The sequence below is a fragment of the Pleuronectes platessa genome, chromosome 12, assembly GCF_947347685.1.
Source record: "Pleuronectes platessa chromosome 12, fPlePla1.1, whole genome shotgun sequence".
NCBI classification, from domain to species: Eukaryota; Metazoa; Chordata; class Actinopteri; order Pleuronectiformes; family Pleuronectidae; genus Pleuronectes; species Pleuronectes platessa.
In genome coordinates this window covers 10,542,641-10,564,835 of record NC_070637.1, presented here as the reverse complement: position 1 = coordinate 10,564,835, position 22,195 = coordinate 10,542,641, and the positions used below count along the sequence as shown (strand labels likewise).

The window sequence follows — 22,195 nt, the reverse complement described above, 5'->3', positions numbered from 1 at the left end:
TTATCAGGAAAATAAAATAAAAAATTCAATGAATAATTTCATATACAGCCAACATTAAGATTAACTAGTATTTGACAAATCTAAGCACACGCAAAAACATGTGTCTTCTACATCCTCCTGATTGGCTGGAGAAGAAATGCATGTTCATGTTCATGGTCACCCAAGACTGTGTTAAAACACTAAAAAAAGGATTCATATTTTTTATACTTATAGCGATAACTCCTAATATTTATAGGTCAAACACGATAATTATCATCCATCTGGCAAAGCTGGAGATCCTCTGACAGACTGTCGCTGTAGCAACTCTACATTGTGGAGGACATACACACGTCCAAAACCATTGATTTTAAACGCATATCTTGTATTTACTTTATTCTGTAATTAATTACCTTGTCATTTTATTTACTGTTTCAGTTTAGCAACTTGTAACTCAACTAGCTATTTTGGGTTTAAATCATTGTTCCTCATAACTCTGAGATAGTTGTGATGTGTCTTATAACGAGTCTTCAAAATTATTTCTACATCGTCTGCAGTCACTCTTGGATTTCAATATCTTTTCTTCTCATCAAAAAATGTAGTGTTTTTTTTAAATACAGTGCCGTGGGAAGGAAGGAGGGGTGCTGTTGAAAAAAAGCTGACGTCACTACGGAAGCCCATTTCCGCCACTGTGATGAAGAAAATAAAAAACCTGTATCTCAGAATTATTACTTAGTATCTCAGAATTATGAATTATTATCTCAGAATTACGACTCAGTATCTCATTATGACTCAGTATCGCATTATAACTAAGTAATAAGTATGAGATACTATCTCAAAATAATGAGATAGTAAGTTCTATTCTGCAAAAAAGTATTCATACCGCCGCATATAGGCATGATACCAATTGATTTTGTAAAAAGACTCACATTGGTCGATTCTATCAGCTGAATAATAAATCAGTCATTGCTTTGAAAACAACTATGACTGTTTTCTCATTCCAACAACTCTCTCTATGTCCCTGTCTGTCAGACAAGATGTGAAACTAGGAGTCAGCATGGTGAAGCGGGTCAAATAAGCCATAAAGAGGGAGACGCAGCAAAAGGAGAATAACAACAGGAAGCGTCAGAAGACTTTCTGGGAGCAGGAAAGTCGGGAAGCAGCGTTACAGAGCTCCATCAGCAACGAGAACACGGGATTTGCACAACTTGTAATTGTATATACTGTATAAGTAATCAATAAATTAAAAAATCAAAGAAAAATGACGGTCATCTCCTTGTTTGTTTAATGAGTTGTTATTTTTCCCGTATTCCTTGAAGGCACCATGTTATGCGACGTTGAAACTGTAAAACGAAAGTGAACGAGTGACGCTGGTTTCAGAGCAGACGAAGACACGATGGTACCCGGCCTAACAAGTGCTATCCCGAGATTTTTCTCTTTGCTTTAGTTTATTTTTTATAATTATTGTGAATGTAACATGATCGGATATCGGTAGGCTAAAATGGCAGCTGAAAACTACGTGGCTAAACTAAACGAATATGCTCAGAAACATCGCTCTGTGCTGCGATATGAGGAAGTTGGATCTGTTGGTCCTGATCACATTAAAACGTGAGTTTTTAAACAACCTGCACGTCCTTGTACACACGTGTCATTTCCATAGGTCAGGGAATAAAAGCAGACACAGACATATTACCTCCACCTCAATGACATTGCATATTAATAGCAATACTGTACGAGTTGCCTCAGAGTAATAGCTAAGAGTAAATAATCCCCAGGCGTATAGGTAGCAGCTTAAAATCTGATAACAAGTTCCATGCACATGTGATCTGTCAATTAGGTTTGTTGTTTATTACATTACATTGATACACATTGGAATTATATTATTTTGCTATCAATGGAAATTATATTGTGATAGTTATTGATATTGGTTTATCACCCAGCCCTATGGAAAACACCTGTTGAAAATATACTAATACATTATTTAACTTTAAGAGGCTTTAACAGATTTACTTTTCATGAGCATCAGTATTGACTACAAAGTGACTTTAGCATCAAGGTTATAATAAAAACGATGACCAGCCCTAGTGCTGGAGGGAAAATGTTTTTAAGAGTAATAAACATATTGTTCACACTCAATAAATTAATGACTTAAAATGTTATACAAGCATTTCAACCTCTCTTGTTTACTGATGAGGGCCTAAGGGGGTCCAACACTGTGTCAAGCTAATAACTCTGCCTTTCATACCGGCGCATATTGGCAGATATTGATCAAGTTTGCAGATTCATGTCTTTGTAATGCAGCCTCCATCACACCAACATCATTGTATTATAATTTCTCCTCAGGTTTACTTTAAGAGCGATCGTGAACAACAAGGTGTTTCCCGATGGCGTGGGGCACAATAAGAAGGAGGCCAAACAGAAAGCAGCTCAAAAGGCCCTGAGATGCCTGTTGGAGGAATCAGCTGATTGTGTAAGAAACAAAAACTGCTTTCTTTATCTATGTGTGAGGATTTGTATTCCAGTGTATAGAACACAAACCCATGGACCTTATGTAAAGATGGATGGAATGATATGCTTCAAAAGGGAATCCAAGGCATCTCGATCACCACAGGGTGGCTAACTGCAGTACAGGTCATGGACATGGACCAAAATAAACAGACCTTAATAAAAAAAAATTATGATAATAATTATAATGCATTTTATCCATGGCCACCTTTCAAGACACTCAAGGAAACCTGACTGATATAACAACAATCAAGAAACAGCAAACATATCAGGACATCAATAAAACAATAATAGTAAAAACTGAATCAACAAGTCTGAAAAGGTGGGTTTCAAGGCAGGATATGAAGGTGAGGAGAACGCCAATTTCACACAGATGGCTTGTGGGAAAGAGTTCAACACAGCTGCAGAGGTGTAGGCTCAAGACCCCATAGAAGATAAGCAGACAGGAGGAGTAGTGAGGAGATTGGAGGAGGAAGTGGATACGCTTCTAATTACACTGATATAGGCTCTAGTGTGAATTTTTCTGGTAAATTTGGCTTTATTAGTTATTCAATGCGATAAAAATGCGGTGAAACGTCATGATTGACAGCTGACACTGACTTGTGATCAGTCGAGAGGCTGTTTCGGCGGGATCTCAATTCTGCTATCCATCCTGATCACTACTGCACAGACTCTGCCTTCAAATAATGTCATTGATAGAAGATGGCAGCGTTCATGTACATTTTGGCTTCATTTCTAGATAGTGGGAGTAAGTGGAGACAAATTGTTCCTGTTTATATACAGTCTATGCACTGCACATGTCCTTCATGTATATTCTTTGCTGTTTTCTCAACAGACAGAAAATGTAGCAGATGCTTCCACTTCACCGGTTCAACAGACGAGCATCATTAACAACCGTTTTGTCTGTTGGCTCAATGAATACGGTAACAGGAACAAGGTGTTGATACGGCCTGTGGAGTCAACCCAACTGGGACCAAACAATGCTTCTTAGTAAGGTTCCACGATACATCCCTATTCATTCTTTGATCACCATTTAAGAATGTTTTAAATCAAATGTTTGTGATATGCTAGTTGCTGCAGCTTTTGGGTTGGTGAGAAGGAGTTTCCAGTTGGCTATGGTAAAACAAAGAGGGAAGCCAAGGAGGAAGCAGCGAAGCTTGCACATCACGCGATATGTGACAGTAAAGCTACAGAGGTAAGAACTGACTCACTTTAGAAGGCCCAGTTACAGTGTTTGGAAAGTGCAGAGGGAAGGACGGGATTGAAATGCCTGTTCATACATGTAACTATCTTTGCACACCAAGTCTGTATTTTCATCCAAAAATTCACTTATTTCAAAATACATACGACCTCCTGTTTTGTCAGTGATGTTTACACACAGATTCCTCCTTCATTAAAGAGAGTTGCCTAAGACATTATTTTACTGAGATTTCCCTGTCTCCAGTTTGTGCTCTGTTGCTATGATAAAGGCTGATAATATAAAGCCCTAGTCTGTGTGCCTGTGTAAGTGTGTGTAAGTGTGTTTACTTGCTGCTGGCTGGGTTCATTCTCATGGGAGTTTTTTTTTAAACTTTTTAATATACGGTCCATGTTTCTCTAGTTGTGCATCAAGCTGGACCACTGACATCCGGAAATAGATTTGGAAGTGTGGGGATAATTTGGCAGCTTCTTGATCAGAAGATGAAATCCTCTCAGTTCCTGACGGCTACTCAGGATTGAAAGGACCCAATGTTTTTTGTTTTCCTTTTTCAAGAAGTGAGGGGATCATCATCCTCGGTGCTCGAAAAATGAATTTTTGTCTCCAAATTCAGACTCTCAAAGTAAATACAACTGAGAGAGTGAAACATTTTATTGGATCACAGATTTGTTTTTTAAACACTAAGGAAATACACAGACTTGGCTTGCAAAGACCTTAATACTGTTGTAAATGTGTTCAAGGTTTTTTAAATGTTGGCCAGACTCCATTCATTGAATCATAATTGAAATCACTCTTTTTATTTCCAAGACTGGAGATTGGAAATACGGTGGCACATCAAGCCAGCAAAATGAGGAAGCCAAACAAGATGAAATCTGGTAAGAGCAAATTGTTGTTCCATTCTGCTTCTGTTCTGTTATGAAACGTTTCTAACTAGTGTCCGATTGTCTTGGTATTACAGGGATAAGACCAACAGACTCAGTGTAAAGGCAGAAGGTGGAAACTTCATTGGCATGGTCAACCAGTACTGTCAGAAAACACAGCGCTCCCACAGTTACGTCTTAGAGAAAAGATGCGGTGAAGCACACAGCCCCCAGTGAGTACGCCTGAACCTCAGTAACAGGAATACACACTACACACACTTTGAAATCTTAACACAACAATCTAAACATTTCCATCCTTCCTGCACAGATTCTTCTACAAGTTAGAGATCGACAACAAGGAGTACCCTGTGGGTGAGGGGAAGACTGCGAAAGAAGCTAAACAAAATGCAGCTCAGCTGGCCTGGGCTGCTCTTCAAGAGCAGACCGACTTCGAAAGCAAGGTTTTCATTCATTCATTAGTTTATGAAGAATAAGAATATGATCTGGTGAAGTTAAAACAATGAGGGAGTATTACGGCCAAATGAAGAAAAAAGATATAGAGATTTTGAGAATTCAATAATAAGAATAAAGACGTAATTGAGAATGAGGTTGATAATAGTGAAGTTATGTCCTGGGGAGGCCGGTTAAGGATTAGATTTTGGTAAAAAAAAACAGAATACACTCAATACCTTTAATTCAATTCATACAGAGTCTTCACTATGCACAGTATGAGTCTCGACTGACATGGACATTAACTGCAACTTGATTGGACTGGTTGGCCGATGCATTCATCCGTGAGGCAATAATTCTCCTTCATGATCTTTCACCACAGACATTTTTTTTTCAATATTTCCATTCAGAACAGCTTTTAATTTACGTTTTTAAAATATCAGACAAAAATACAGACTCAAAAGACAATGAATCTGAAATCACCGACTAAATAATCAACCTCAACAGACACAGAAACTAATAATCATCATGAATTGGGCTGTGGTTTTACATAGTTTTGGAACCACATCTTAATATAATAGATTTTCATGTTTCAGACGCATTCAACAACAAGAGCATTCAGCCGAGGAGTGGTGTCTGAGTACAGTCTGCAGGTGGAAGGACATGACGTATAAATCACAGTTGACTTCAGCATTGGCTCCTATGCAAAAAGCTTTCGAAGTTGACATGTCAATGTTACCTCTTTTTTCTCCTGAGATATTTGTATTCTTTCAGTTTTGCTAAATATATGTCTGGAACGTCTGACTCAGAAGTTGCGTTCTCCCATACAGCCACTCTGGAAAATTCAGGAAAGTGTGCGGACTTCAATGCATGTCTGAAAGCAGCAAAGCGATTAATTTCACACTAATGTGTACTGTGTAACAGCCACACACCTCCTCCTCTGTCCTCTCAGGTAACTGAGTCCGACGAGGGTGCGCCAGCCAGTCTGCCCACACCGTCAAACTCACCGTAAGGCTCTGAACTAGAGTACAACAGATGGCAACTTTAATGTTAAGATTATTGTAATGATGTGTCTTTATGTTCTCCCCAAGAATTGATGCACAGTCAAAACGAATCCAGGCAGCTAAAAGTGACTCAGGGGTTTTCAGCAATTCACCGAAACCTCCCAAAGATCAGGTCTGTTATTTCCTGTGTAATCCTCTAATCCTGAAGTTTGTGACACACAGGCTTTTGAAGAAATTACAGTTTCCTGAGGTGGTTTAATTCACTGTTCAAGTCGAATCAGTTTTACTTAACTGGCCTTGACTATTATAGTGTCAGAATGTGATTTAAACAGGTATTTGCATAACTGATAATAGTGTATCACTTCCTATTTCAAAGGATCAAAGTCCCAAAGTGAAGCCCAAAATAAGGTAAGCCGTTCCCTGCAAAGCTGCAATACAACTTTTAATTGAAAGTTATTCAGGGTGGATCCTGGGAAGGGTCAGGGAGCTACTGGCCCCTGAAGTGGCCCTGTCTAACAATAAATATGACAATTTATTGCACATTTATTTTTTAAGCTTTTCTAAAGTACATGATGAACAAGCAACCATTTAAAAAAAACATTTAAGTGTTGCTCAAAGCTATAGAGCTAAAAGTAAACAATGTGCATCTTTCTGAATCAGGTTTTGTGCATGGATGTTGGACATATAATAGGCTCCTCTGTGTAAATTGTGGCCCCTCTTTGGCCCCTGGGTTAGAAAAAACCTAGATCACCCACTGACTTCACTGCCCTGTCATTATATTTTGATGTCGTAGACTTGCAGCAAATTTCCAAAATGCGCACAGGCAAAGCAAAGAGGTAAGTAAGAAGATACTTGTAAGGTCAGTTTATTTAGATGTTATTTGTTCAACATCTTAACCTCTATAATGTGACCATTTTATGCGCCAAGGTTGTAACTAGTTTCAATGGAAAGACTCCAGGGAACAGTCCGTGTAAGGAAACACCAGCCCAGTCAGAAATGTCAAGGTATGGAAAAAATGAAAATCATAGATTGCAATAATAATGTGTATTCAGTATTTGTTTTGTGTGTTTCCCATTTGTTACAGTTTTTACTTTTCTGCTTCAACATTATTTATGTTTATCTTAGATTTACAAAGGAGTATGACTGCATAGTGAGTATCGGCAAAGGAGCCTTTGGTCAGGTTTTCAAGGCAAGAGAAATACTGCTGAACAAGAACTGTGCTATAAAAATCGTCCGCTGCAAAGGGTGAGTGCTAATTTTTTTAATGAGCTTTGTATTGGATTTGGTAAAAATAATTGACAGATGCAAAGTACAAAATAAGTTTCCAGTTTTATCAACTGAGCCGTGTTCTTGTTCTTCATTGGATCAGAAAATCTCTGCGAGAGGTGGGAGCATTATCCGACCTCCATCACTGTAATATTGTGCGATACTACACATGTTGGACAGAGGATTCCAGTTACCAAATGGACAGTACGTCTGACAGTAGCAGTGCTTCTCAGTAAGTCTTTTACACTTGATAAAATCCAAAAATTTGAGATTTCGAGAATATTGTCGAAACATTACGAGAATAAAGTCCTAATTGAGAAGTACGTTGTTATATGAAGAAAAAAAATGTAATTTGAAGAATAACGTCATAATATTGGAGAATTAAGAAAATACAATTTTTATGAAGTAAGCATCAAGAAAATGTGTCCACTCCTTCTGGATCTCGAACCAAGCTAATTTTTGCATGAGAAACTACAAAACCTTTTTGATTATCACACAGATGAAACCCACGACAGTTCTGCAGTTGACTACTAAAAGTTTCTTCAACCAAAAGAGACAATTTCCTCCAAGTCTGTGCAGTTCTTTACTGATACTTGCTTTCAATGACATGTAGCCTAAAACCTGAAAAACAGCCTAAAAATATTTCATTCTCCTAATGTTGTGACTTTAATGTCATAATATTATTGCTTTTTTCTTGAAATATTACAACTATATCTTGTTTATTATGACTTTTTCTATTAATAGTACGACTTTATTCTCAAAATCTCAGTTCCCCCGAACCCCCCACCCTTTCAGTGGCCTTAATAATCTACAAACATGCCTAGATATAGAAAAAAGTAACATAAGAGTACTTCTTAACTTTACAGGTCAAGTGGTAATTCATCGGTCAAGTACCTCTACATTCAGATGGAGTTGTGTGACACTAAAACACTCAGACTGTGGATCGATGAGAAAGACACTCAGAATGTGAAGAAATCTTTGCGAGACTCTAAGAGAAGGGAAGAGAGTAAAACCATCGCTAAGCAAATAGTCAGTGGAGTTGATTACATTCACTCTAAGATGCTCATCCACAGAGACCTGAAGGTGAGACGACGTGGGTTATCATCACTTGATCCATCAAGTGACTCCAGAAGCTACATCTGTGTGTGTTTATGTCTTTCCTCTGCGTAGCCTGCCAACATCCTGTTTGGGCAGGACAGACAAGTTAAGATCGGAGACTTTGGTCTGGTCACTGCTGAGAATGACGATGATGCTGACAACCTGATCGAGAGAACGGAGTACAAAGGAACCCCATCCTACATGGCTCCTGAGCAGGTGAGATGGTCCACATGGATGTTAAGTTAGGTTTCCCCAGTATTGTTGCACTATGGTGGTCAAAGGGAACATTTAACAAGCAGTGCTGCTCTTTTTTCTTATGCTGTGTTTTCATGACAGAAGAGCAGGAGCACTTATGACAGAAAAGTGGATATATTTGCTTTGGGGTTGATTTATTTTGAACTTCTTTGGAACCTGTCAGGAGAGAGGAAACTGGTGAGTTGTTCTCAGACACATTATGCTATATACTGTACAGTATGTCAGTTTCACACTTTAAAAGTTCTAAGATCATTGTGCAATTCACACTACACAAAGTTAATTTTAAACATTTTTAACTGCAATTCGATAACAAAATGAAATTTGTTTACAGTTTTTGTTTTGTTTTGTGAAATTACAATAAAAAAAAAAATTAAATTCAATTTGGTATTTATTTGCCAATGACGGAAAACAGGTCAAAACCGTAAAGGATATTGACAAATATTTGGAACTTTTACAAGTGGTAATGTTTCTTACCCTGTAAAGTTAAAAATAAAGTTGGCTTTCAGATAAATAACAGATTCAGCATTTCATGAAAGTATATTATTGACAGAATTTTTTTTTTTAAACTGAACAATGTAGAGCAAGATTGAGACAGATATCATCAGCTCTGCGGCGAAGTTCACCAATGACCAATCTAGCAGAAATTTGCCACACTTCAAATCAAATAGGATTTGAGGATTAAAATGTGTCTTCATGTCTTCAGCTATTATATTGGGACATTGACAAAATGCACATATAAGGACCCAAAACCAAAGCAGCTAAATCAAAAACAGTCATCAGTCACATTATTATTTATGTGTGTCTTAATTTTTTATCATAAAAAAAAACATGTTCTTCCTTGCTTTTATTATTTTGCTGAATTTCAGATTTGGGACGATGCCCGAAACCAGAAGCTTCCTCAAGGATTTTCTCAAAATTTTCCCCAAGAGGTACAGAAGCTTCCTTTCATTTCACTTGACGCATGCAACCGATTTTTCCACAGGTGGCAGCAGCTCGTTATGAAAGCCACAGGTCAGTATTTGAGGCTGAGGTAAAGGTGTTTGGATGGATGACGAGCCAAAAAACACAAGTGTACTCTGATTGGTTGCCTTAGTAAATTCAACTTGGGGGACAAGTACTGATATTATGGAGATGACAAAAGCTTTATTTATTTATTTTTGTCGTTGCAGAGTCAAATTATAAAGTCAATGCTGAGTTTGAAGCCAGAGGACCGACCTGAGGCTGGTAAACTGAAGAAGGACATAGAGGAGTGCACCCATACATTCACTACACCCAAAAATATGCCTAATGAAAGTAATACTGTCTAAATAAAGGAAACAAATACTCAAACAGAAGACAAAAACATGAGTCATCACAATCAGGAGTGTCTTTTCAAATGAATGAACTGATGTGACGTATTTTACAGTGATTACGTAGTGTGAGCGGTACATCACTGACTGGAAGGGACCCATCATGTATTTTATTATCTGTCAATAGAATTTTAGATTAAAACCCATCATTATTCATGTTTAACAAATAATCATGGCATGGCTTTACAGTCATTTTGACAACTGCTGTTGAAATAAATTACTCTTTGTTAGTTAAATGTGTCAAAGGGAGGTCACATGGCTGTATATACAGTTCCTGAAAGAATTAGATAATTGTGGTGTGTACTCTGGGTGTGGGCATGTTGCCTGTGTTGTTGGCACAGCAATGGGCTTAAGACAATAAATTGTGAAATATCCCAACTATGATCCGACTCTGTTCTCATGATCTGAAATGGCACTCAATGGAACTCACACCTCCAGTAACTCACACCTCCGCTAAGGTCGAACAATCAAACAAGTTTGTCTAGTTTGTATAGTAGAAATAGAAAAGAAAAAAATAAAGTGATCTGGTAACATTAATTATTTATAGTCCTAAACAGTGAACATGAAAACCAGTGTAACATACAGTATATTTTATTCCTAACTACAAGTATCTGCTCAAGAGAAATAAACTTAACACAGTTTTATAATGCAACACAAAATATGCCGACTAGGAAGGTCCCCCCCGCCCCCCAGTCCCACCGTCCCCCCGTCCCCGTCGGAGCCTACAGATGGATGCTTGTGAGGGGCTGAATCGACAGGCAGCGATACGGACGCAGGGCAGCAGAGGCACCGAAAAGCAAAGGGAAATATGGGAGATTGCCAGATTGGGAGGGTGTGTATGACAGAGGATTGTGGAGAGTGATGCACGTCACAGGGACACGCCACACACCTCAGAGCCGTGCAGCTCGAGTTGATCAAATTAGCTTGCATGTGTCGCTACTTTTGTGGAAAGGAGAAATTGTACCCACTCCTAAATATCCACCTTGTAAATTTGGCATATTTGTAAAAATCTGTATTTTCTATTTTATGACTTTACTGCCTGTTTTTATTTCCATACCTATCACTTACTCTCATTTCTAACTGTTCTTGTCTATCTCTTGCTTAAACAAGTGAGTCAATGGCATCAATAATGTTTTATTTGATCTTTTATGTTTTTTCTTGCCTTATTTTTTATTTTAAAATTTTTGGAGGGTGTTGATTGGTTCAGATAAGTCCCATCAACCATATACAGATGGGACATTACAACCAATAACACTGGACCTGCAGCTACTGGCACTTATTGCAGTGTGGTACATTAATAGAATGTTTACATATTGTCTAAGCACAGTGAGGAGGTATCACACCCAAAATGGATTGATCTAAGATCTGTAAAATATTTTGTGTTTTTCTTTTCTACACACAAAATCGAGTTTACAAACCATACCTTTCAATCAGGACCAAAAATGTGTCTTCAAACTTACCTCAGATAATGTGACAGTCATGACAATTATTATCAAGATATCATGTTTAGCAATATCCACCTATATGTGGAAGTCCAGGTCTGTTGAGACTGTGAATTTACAGATGAACCCTAATCTATAATATAATCTCTTTAAAGGGGGCCACAGTTTTAAGTCTGGCCTCCTCTGATAGTTAGAATAAATTGGTCTCATACATCTTTTAAAACTACTACAAAATACATTCTTAAGTTGCATTAGTCTATGTAATACATATACGATCAAATAATAGTCCTTGTGTATGATGAAAGAAGAAATTGTATTAATTGCCTACTTCATTGTTAATTTATTATATTTTCCTTATTATTTTGTATCATTTATGCTTTATTTGAACAATAAATTATTATACTTCTCATCTTTCATTTATATTTTCTTTCCATCAAATATACTTTGTTGTGATGCCTGAAGTTTAAATTTGTGTTATTATGTATTGGTTTTATTTTTCATGGTTTATTATACCGACAGTATCATATTTCCTTTGTCCCAGTGTTTGTAAACTATTCAATGTTGAATAAAATACCAAAAAAAAAAAAAAAAGATCAACGTCAATAGCGTTCATCCGGGGTAAATCGAAACTCTGGACAGTGAGCTGAAACGAAACAGGAAGTGCATGTGTCCACAGAGCAGTGAGAGTTGACCAGCGGTGAGAAGAACACCGAGAGAAACTTTGACGTTTGTGGTTTGTTTGCTGTGTTTTTCTACGGAATTGAAGATTGAATTTCGACCGCTGCGTTGATAATGGCCACTAGAAACTACCTAGCTGAGCTTAACGAGTACGCACAGAAAACAGATTCCGAGGTGAGTTTTGAAGAGGTGAGCTCCGAGGGACCCGACCATGAGAAGAAGTAAGTTTATACACACGGGATAGATTAAACCATGACACTATTATAATACCACGAATTTAAATATTCAGATGCAGGGTTGTGCCAGGTTTTTACAACAGTTCAAATCATGTAGAGGGAATTCCGGTCATCTGGGACACCTGAGCTTGTCTGTTTATCTCCTGTTCCAACAATATCTAGTCAGCAGGACTTTTACGATAAGGTAGCATGGACATCACATGGCTGAAATCATTTGATTCATGGGGGTCATGTCACAGAAAGGGTCAATCCGATCAAAGACCTCATGAAGAGATGTAACATATGATCTGCAGTTAACAGACAGGAGTTAATGGTAAATACAGTCTGTCCCTGTCTGTGTAAACGTATATCTAGCACATGATCAGTAGCTCTCTAGGACAGATGATCCCAAAAGTACAGAAGAGTCTGAGCCATATATTGTTTTACACACATTAATGTGTCCTTTAATTGCAACAGAAATAGTCTGCTCACTGCCTCTGAATCAATAACATCTTTATTTGTAAAGTGAACAGTGAAGAGTGATCAGGAACATCTGATAGAGGAGTTGCACAAAAAGAAGAGTTCAAGTACCTCAAACTTTATCTGTTTGAATTAAGGAAACAGGACGATGTTTTTCGTTTGCCTTGTGCAATGTTACACTTTCAGCTTTAAGACGTAAGCATAACTGAACTCTTTTTCCTTTGGTATGTGAAGAGCTCACAGTTGTCACAACAAAGACATTGAGTTCAAATAGAAATCCCTAGAGGCAGGAATTGGTAGCATGTGCACATTTACGTAATTTAAACCATTTTCCCACCGTACTAATGCCTTCTCAGGTCAACTTTACTGTCTGACAAAGATCTGACAATTTCTCCATAGATTCACCCAGAGAGTAGTCTGCAACGGTGAGGTGTATCGCAAAGGTGTGGGGAGGAGCAAGAAGGAAGCCAAGCGTAATGCTGCTGAACATGCCTTGAAAGGCTTGTTGGAGAATGAACCTGCCAGGTGAGTATATCACAGTAGCAATTCATGGTTTCATTTGGATGCATCATTAATGTGAAGTGCTACTTGTCAATTGCAGCAATGTGGGAAATAGCCTGAGTCTGAATGACAACAGCGTTGGAAAGACAAATTTCAAAGGAATTCTCAACCACTACTGTCAGAAAAAAAGCCTCGTCCATAATTACCTCCAAGTGAAAAGAAGCGGTCTACCACATTGTCCCCAGTGAGTACAACTAAACCTGCCTCTGTAAGCTTAATATACACAACTGAACTGTATATAAAGATGAACAACTTCTCCTGTTTCTCCGAGAAAAATTAAGCCCAAATATCCCAGATAGGGGCACTGCTGCCATCTTGTGATTTTTACATTTTTTAGAGGCAGCCTGTGTGTGAAGCTGCTGTTTCAATGTTCCACTGATACACAACAAGGTCAATCACAAATCAGTCATCATAAAAATGATTTGGCTTCACTTTGGGGGAGCAGTCAAGTCTTACATCTTTATAAACAGTCTATGCTGCCTGCAGATACTGTTTGAAAACTCATGATAGATTCAAGGAAGAAACATTTTGACACATCGTGATAATCTAAATCTAAATATTTCCTCTGTGTCAACGCAGATTCACCTACAAAGTAGTAATTGAAGACAAGGAGTACCCTGAAGGGAAGGGTAATACTATCAAGCAAGCCCAACAAAATGCTGCTCAGCAGGCCTGGTCTGCTCTTCAAGAGCAGTCCGACTGGGACAGCAAGGTATTCAATAGTTTCTTCTCTCTGTATTATCAAATATAATAACTAGGAGCCAAGGAAACGGCCCATCTGGCCATGTTATAGAAAGTGGGGAAAAAATCCTGGATCTGCCCGTCTGGATCAGCTCTAAAAATGTCACGTTTTACTTTCTGGGTCGAGCCGCAACCATCCACAAAATTTCCGACAGGTATCACAGTTTTTTACAGCAGAATGTAGCTGTGAGAAAGGCTCATATTAACAGTGGCAGCAGCCTTTTGAATGAAATGGCAAAATCCAATAGAATATATATGTTTTTATGTCAAACACTTTAGGTTTCCTTGAGGTCCACTGTGTCCGAAGATGATAATCCCCCCATGATGTCATCAACTTCAACCTCGCCTTCAACATCGATCTCGACATCAACTTCACTGTAAGCACTTATGGACATGACGAGGAGGGCAGATTATGGTTAACTACTGTAACTTTTTATTATATATATATAGTGAGCGCTAGAGTTTTATTGAAATATCAAAACATTTTGCTAAGTCTGTCCTTATGTCTGACATTGTTTTCTGCTAGGGCCCCCAGGATGTCGTCATCACAAAGCGAACCAATGAGTACAAGTGACTCCATAGTATTCAATAACTCATCAAACCCTCACAGTGATCAGGTCTGTTCTCTCGTAGTTTACACTTATCAGGAGTACTATATAAAGAGGGAAAGGCTTATGTCTTATGATCAAGGCTTTTTATATTAAAAGCCTTGATCATAAGACATTTAAGCCAGGAAGTTAGATTTTAAACGTCAAATGACTTGGTAACAAAACCAACCAAGGATCAGGTCTTTCTGTTATTGCTCTAAAACTGTATATATAATATACTGTACAGCCTGCATGATAATAATAGTAGTTAGTTAGTCTTTGACAATATAAGGATAAACTTCCTGTTAATGCCGGGCCCACGACCGATTATGATCCCACCTTATAGTCCATAGTCCCACTGTGTCTCAAATACTGTTATGAACACAATAATAATGTACGGTTGCTTATAAGTCAAATAAACACAGAGAATCTGAAAAACTGTTTTCATTTCACAGGTAAATAACTGATGACCAGCTGAAAATAAAATACATATTTAAATGTTTCAATGTTAAACGAAATATTTGTTAGCTCATTAGCTACTATTAGACAGCAGCTAACGTTAGCATTCACCCACTTCTATTAGGGCTGATTTCATAGTGAAATATAAATGCACATACTGACAGAGATAACTCCTAATACTGACAGTACATCATACAGAGGGCTAAATTATTGGTCAAACATAATAATTATCCATCTGGCAAAGCTGGAGATCCACTGACAGACTGTAGCAACTCGACATTGTGGAGGACATACACACGTCCAAAACCATTGACTCTAAATGCATATCTTATATTTACTTTATTTTCTCAGGTTGCTGTGGAAAGCGAGGGTAGGGCCGATAGTGTGAGTAACAAACCAACCAGGTCCAGGTAAGACTAAAAGGCAAGGTATTGTAATGTACACATTACATTTTCTGGTAATTGGTGTTGAGTCATGTACAAGACATTACTGTTTTTTTTTACTATTATGGTTAAACATTTTTAAACCTCTACAGATTTACATCAGAGTTTGATTCCATAAAGTTTCTTGGGGGAGGAGGCTATGGTCGGGTGTACGAAGTAAGAGAAATACTGGTGAACAAGAAGTATGCCGTCAAGATTGTCCGTGGTGAAGAGTAAGTTGAGTATGCTAATTATCTGTGCAGAGTACATATTTGTTCAAGTAACTTTTCAGTAACTGATGCACAAAGATTGTTTTCTTAAAATTATCAGAAAAGCTCTGCGAGAGGTGAATGCATTAACAGTCCTTGCTGATAACAACATTGTGCGATACTACAATTGTTGGATGGAGGATACAGGTTACATGCAGGACAGCTCAGCAGACAGTAGCTCTTCTCAGTAAGTTTCATCCCCTAATACTAAGTCTTTTTATTTCCTAAAAATTAATGTGTTACATTGCACCAAATGTTTTTTTTGTTTTGTATCAGGAAATCATCGCCACAGTTTCTTTACTTTAAAATGGAGTTATGTGACTCAAAAACTAATTATTTACTTTCCAGGTCAAGTGGTAATTCATCGGTTGAGTACCTCTACATTAAGATAGAGTTGTGTGACACCAAAACACTTAGACACTGGATCGATGAGAAGAATGCAAAAACTCTGCAAGATACCAACAGACGACAGGAGAGTCTACCCATCGCTCAACAAATAGTCAGTGGAGTCGAGTACATTCACTTAAAAAAATTCATCCACAGGGATCTGAAGGTCAGACAAAGTTCTTCTGTCTTTAAATGACTAGTACAGGCATTGGAGATTTGTGATTCATGAACCATTGATGTGTTTTTGTGTACTTCCACTTACATCCCATACATTCAAGATACATATTGAAGGAAAACCCCTGAAGCAAGTTACTTTATTTACCATATGAATCTGTCTTTGAATCAAAATTCTCAGGTTGTGTTTGTCTCTTTTATTTTATTGTTGTGCTTGGATTTTTTTTATTCGTTATATAAGGCCGAGTTTCTCAGCCAGGGAATCCATCGAGCTGTTAAGACACTTCACTCTTTCAGTCTCATACATGCAATGATCTGAGGGTCATTCTTTTGTATTGATCATCTCGATATCTTTACATTTCATGGTGCATCCATTAGATATTGTCATTATAACTAGACCGGCACTGTGTACCTCCTTGTTTGAGGAAATTAAACATCATTGAAGGAGCTTGATGTTGATTGCTGTACTAATTGCTGCTTTTTCTTTTGAATGGTTAGCCTGCCAACATCCTGCTTAGACCGGATGGAGAAGTGAAGATTGGAGACTTTGGTCTGGTCACTGTTGATGATGTCGATGATAAAAACCCAATGGAGAGAACTAACGAAACAGGAACCCCTTCTTACATGGCTCCAGAACAAGTGAGAGGCCTTTGATTTTCCTGTATTATTGGTTTAAAATGCATCCAATGCTCCCATCCTGTACAGATTCTGTTATACAACACATCCCTCATATAAAACACAAACTTGCATCAAATTCAGTAATTGTATTTCCCTACACAGACTGAGTCAGTGATGTTGAGGTCAGGTCTCTGGGGTGGCTGATGGTTTTGCATCATAGATAAGAAACTAATCTAAACATCTAATGTCTCCAAAGCACACACACACATTATGGTATTTCTATATCACCTGTCTCATTCCGTCTTCAGATGCCAAATTAATAACTGTTCTATCGAGACAGTTTATTTGCCTCAACAGGGCTCGCTCTCACCTGTCTTCACTGGAGGCAGTGAGAATTGTGACATAAAGAAAAAGTAATCTAAATTTCAAGCTCCTGTTAACTGTCGAATTTACTCTCATTTACAGACCACCATACAGACAACATGGACAAAAAAAACAGTATACAACAGGTCCAGATAGAACACAAAATTATAAATATATATATATTAGATGAATCATCAATAAAAAAAATATGATGCAATAGTATTTCAACAATGTTATAATATACATTTCACTGGAGGGATTAAAAAATACATTAATAAAAGATGAATGCTCTTCTCTCAAGTCACGTAAAAAATATAAGACAAAATAGACCACTTTTTTAAGGTGCATCCTAAAATAAAGTGTTCAAATTTAGAAATACATTTAATAAAAGTGTTGATTTTTGTTTCAATTTTGCTTTTTGTTAGAAAAATTATTTGCTCAACGAAATTCATAGATTTGATTCGCCAAGTGGCGTAACATGAGATTTACCACGAATGCAATAGGTCTATCACAATTTCACAATTCTCAGTGATTCATCAGTCATAGGTCTAGGACAGTGAATTTCAACCTTTTTTGAGCCGCGGCACATTTTTTACATTTACAAAATCCTGGGGCACACCACCAACCAAAATGACACTCTATGGACTAACACAGTACATATAATACATATAGTTAGTAATATAATTTCTAAATGTATTAAACTTACCTTTTAATGAGCACAAATTGAATCAGATTTATGCAACAATCTTTGATTTAACTAAACTTTATTTAACGGAGACATATTATACCCATTTATCACATTTGATATGGTTCCTTGGGGTCTTATTGAAATGTCTGTAACATATTTTGGTCAAAATACCACAAGGATCATTTAAAACAGGACCTTTTAACCCTGTCTAAAACAGATTGACCTGTTTTGAGTGCCAATAGTTACTCCCGCCGTTTACCCGCGCTTCATTGAATTTCTTCACTTTGACATTCAGAGCACTGGGCAGAAATCACATCGCGTCAACACCCACCGTGGGCCTTCGCGATGCTTTGTTTTAATTAAACAGTCGGATTCCCCTGGTCCGCACCAGTTCTGGCTGCTAGGCGCCAGCCGAGGCGCATCGCCGGAAGGGGCCCCCCGCGCCAACGGAGGGTTCCCCCAGCGGGCGCCGTAGCTGAGGTGATCCGCGAGAAGGGCCCGACATGCGTCCAGAGTCGCTGCCGCCGACCGCCGTACCCGGACCCCTCCAACGGCCCGCCTTCCGCACCGGCGACGGACACCGCCCCACGGGCCAAGAGAAAGAAAGCACCCCGCACAACCGACGCCGTGAGGCACAGCGGAATAGGCGGTCCCCCCCCCAAAAAAAAACGTCGAGGCGTGCCGCACGCCGGGTCTCCGGCGTCATGGAGAGGAGGGCGACTGCTCCCCCAGCCGCGGCGCCTGCCCAGCGGGTTAACCACAAATACCAATGATATCGGTGAAAGTCAAGTTTATTACCGATGTAAAGATGTCGGTAAACGAGGCAAATATCTGCCGCTACCGATGTTCGGACGATACTTCGGTGCAACACTAGATATTAGATAATTTCCCACGGCACACCTGACGATCTCTCACGGCACACTAGTGTGCCGCGGCACACTGGTTGAAAATCACTGGTCTAGGATATGGGTCTGTGTCACAGCCCACCTACTAGTTTGTGTATACAGTAAACATCCTGTCTGTCTAGACCAGGGCTACACAAACATTTCAACCTCTGAAATGATATTATATTTATAGAATTTATATTATATCAGCCAAAAAATGTATAATAAAAATTGTTACAAATTAGAAAAGAGAAAAATTAAATAAAATATTTAAAAAATAGAATCACAATGGTCAGTAGTCAGTCAGTTACTTGTGAAATAACTTATTAATATAAATGCAATATCTTAATACTGTGTTTTAATTTTACTACACAAGCTTGAGAACATCTATGACCGGAAGGTGGACATATTCGCCTTTGGGCTGATATACTTTGAACTCCTCTGGAAAGTCTCTTCTGGCCATGAAAGGGGGAAGGTGAGTCGTCAATGTCCCGAATATTATTATTTAAGTGTCACCAGATAAAATCATGACACAGGCCAATGTCGGGTGCTTAAGAGCTTCAGTGTTGATCTTATTTAATCTTTACTGCTTTTATTTGTAATGTTCAACAGAGAATTCTTATTTGGATTATCACGATATCCCAAGTTTGGTAACTTGCCCATTCATTCGTTTTATCTCTGCAGGTTTTAAGAGATGCCAGAAATCAGAAGTTCCCCAGAGAGTTTCCGCTTACTTTTCCTCAAGAGGTAAATATCCATATTCATTTTATCCTAACGTCTTCATTCATCACATGAAGCAGTGTTTCCCAAAGTGTGTGAGTTAGCCATGATGGTCAGCAAAAGAGGAGCAGGGAGGCTGACACATAATATGATGACAGTAATGTAAAATATCAAGCAGAACACACAACAGTGTTATGAGAAGGTTTTAGAAATGCTGCAGCATGACAGAATTCCTTGGTTGAACAACTGTCATTAAAGCTTTTACTTTTGCTGTTTCCTTTTCCCCAGGAACAAATAATGAGGTCAATGCTGTGTAAGGAGCCAAAACAACGACCTGAAGCAAGTGCTCTGAAGGCAGAGCTGGAAAAGTTGGCCCACATTCTCAACCCTGAAAAAACTGAACATCATCGAAATGTAACAGTCTGACAGTCACACACGCAGGAGGTTATAAACATCTGTCTCCTCTGATTATACATTTAGATGTTTTATGATTTTGTTGGCAAACAGTTGATGGATTTTATTGTGCTTTAACCTGAGATCTGTAGCTTACAAACACACCGGTGTAATGCAGTTACTGAAGTCACTTTGGTTAAAAGCATCAGCTAAATGAAATGTAATGTAATGAAATCTCACATAGCTATGACAATGGGTTGCAGTTTTGGGTTGTTTCGTGGGGCTTGTCGTACAAACAGTAGCATGAATGAAATATAAAATCAATTTTATCACGACCCCCGGAAACTATCATGTGGGGGCTGGATCTCCAGGTTGATTACAAGTGTACTAAATAAAGGGATGACTATTAGGGGAACTCCGTGTTAGCCCCCCCCCCCCCCCCAGACTGCTCGGAACCTGGGTGTGACACTTGACAGTCAACTCTCCCTTAGCGCCAACATTGCTGCAGCAACACGCTCCTGTAGATTCATGCTGCACAACATCAGGAGAATACGTCCCCTTCTCACTCAGAAGGCGGCGCAGGCTCTGGTCCAGGCTCTTGTCATCTCACGCCTAGACTATTGTAACTCTCTCCTGGCAGGTCTACCTGCTAGCACCATCTGACCTCTGCAGCTCATCCAGAATGCAGCAGCTCGCCTGGTCTTTAACCTAAATTCACTCACACTACGCGACTCCTCCACTCCCTTCACTGGTTACCAGTATCCGTTTCAAAACATTAGTATTTGCGTACCATGCAGCGAACAGATCGTGTCCAGTCTACATCCAGGACATGGTCAAACGTTACACCCCAGCCCATTCACTTCGCTCTGCATCTGCCAATTGGCATCTGCCAATCGGCTTGTGGCTCACTGCGAGCTAAACACAAAATCACGACTCTTTGCTTTCCTGGCTCCTGAATGGTGGAATGAGCTCCCCAGTTACATCAGGACAGCAGAAGGTCTATACATCTTCCGCCGCAAACTAAAAACACACCTCTTCAGACTATACTTTGAATAAAAGTTTAAACTAACAATTTAGCAGCACTTAAATGGTACTTACTTATAGCACTTTGTAGTTTGGCTTTCTTGAAGAAAAAAAAACGTTTTGATTCTTGTTGTTACGGGTTTGTACCCTCATGGTTGAATGCACTTATGTTAATCGCTTTGGTGGAAGCGTCAGCTAAATGAAATGTAATGTAATGTAATCAAGAGATATTTTATGATGAGATATATTAATGATGGAAATGTCTTTTATGTTATATAAAAGTGTTTTAAATCAGCCATTGCATTGTATTGATTATCATAAGGGGGAAATACAATTGTGGTTATCTTTTTGTTATCTGTCTATCTGCTATCATGATTGTAGGAGCCATAAATATATTAAGTTAAAGAAGTATCTTAGTATTCTTATTCTGGTTATGATACAATGTGTGATGTAATACATTTTTACAGATTTCAGTGATTTTTTTATAAGTGTGTGATACAGAATATTGGTCCGGACCTCAGCCTCTCAACGACACATTTGTTTTCTTGAAGTTGCTTAAATGGTTATATAAACTTTTCACTTTGTATGTAGACAACTCGACAGCCTTCTCCACAGGCGGCATACGGCTGCACTAATTAAAAACATTACTTTGATTTGAAACACACAAGGCCCAAAAAAACAAGTGATTAAGGAAGGATACAAATGTTGGACAATACCAGAAACCAGAAATTTACCCTCATGAGGGTTTTTTCATTTTACCTTACATTAGGACTTGTTTTCCTAACGAGGACAAAGAGCATGATTGCAAAAGTCATGACATTTTAAGTAAGGTAAGGTTCAGGATGAGGCAGGTAATGAGTCAATGTAAAATCCTCTGAAGTCACGGAGACAGTTATTACTCATGTTGTGGGGATCTAGATGTTGATGTTTTTACACAGTCAGCTTATATGGACTTGTCTTCCTAAGGGGGACAAAAAGCACATCAGTAAATGTGTCTTATTCTGTAATTTACTACAACTGTAAGGGGCTGGAGAAATGTGAAACTGCATCTTGGAAATCCTTGCAAAGTTCTTGTATTTGACTTTAGAAAAGGCACGAACCTTGAAGTAAATCCTATGGGAAACACTGCA

The 22,195-nt window shown here is 38.5% G+C and overlaps 1 protein-coding gene across 1 annotated transcript; it reads left to right on the top strand.

Annotated features, from left to right (window-relative positions):
- The first annotated feature begins 1,305 nt into the window (after window positions 1-1,305).
- Window positions 1,306-21,361, top strand: LOC128453820 (uncharacterized). Its single transcript, XM_053436911.1, has 33 exons — window positions 1,306-1,584; window positions 2,320-2,446; window positions 3,317-3,471; window positions 3,553-3,676; window positions 4,487-4,554; window positions 4,638-4,772; window positions 4,868-5,000; window positions 5,942-5,997; window positions 6,081-6,165; window positions 6,370-6,401; window positions 6,787-6,829; window positions 6,921-6,997; window positions 7,119-7,238; window positions 7,363-7,491; window positions 8,126-8,342; window positions 8,430-8,573; window positions 8,694-8,789; window positions 9,479-9,541; window positions 9,782-9,913; window positions 12,196-12,302; window positions 13,176-13,301; window positions 13,378-13,521; window positions 13,917-14,049; window positions 14,358-14,455; window positions 14,605-14,695; window positions 15,476-15,534; window positions 15,660-15,779; window positions 15,877-16,002; window positions 16,164-16,368; window positions 16,875-17,015; window positions 19,306-19,404; window positions 19,614-19,676; window positions 19,938-21,361. Exons 1-33 carry the CDS (start codon window positions 1,478-1,480, stop codon window positions 20,073-20,075), a joined length of 3,693 nt encoding a protein of 1,230 aa, XP_053292886.1. The 5' UTR covers window positions 1,306-1,477; the 3' UTR covers window positions 20,076-21,361.
- The last annotated feature ends 834 nt before the right edge of the window (window positions 21,362-22,195 follow it).

Excerpts from the sequence above, each read along its gene's own strand:
- LOC128453820 (XM_053436911.1), top strand. The coding sequence starts at position 1,478 with ATGGCAGCTGAAAACTACGTGGCTAAACTAAACGAATATGCTCAGAAA. Across the intron at positions 13,522-13,916 it reads GGTCTACCACATTGTCCCCA|ATTCACCTACAAAGTAGTAA; the intron begins GTGAGTACAACT and ends GTGTCAACGCAG. Across the intron at positions 14,456-14,604 it reads ATCTCGACATCAACTTCACT|GGCCCCCAGGATGTCGTCAT; the intron begins GTAAGCACTTAT and ends GTTTTCTGCTAG.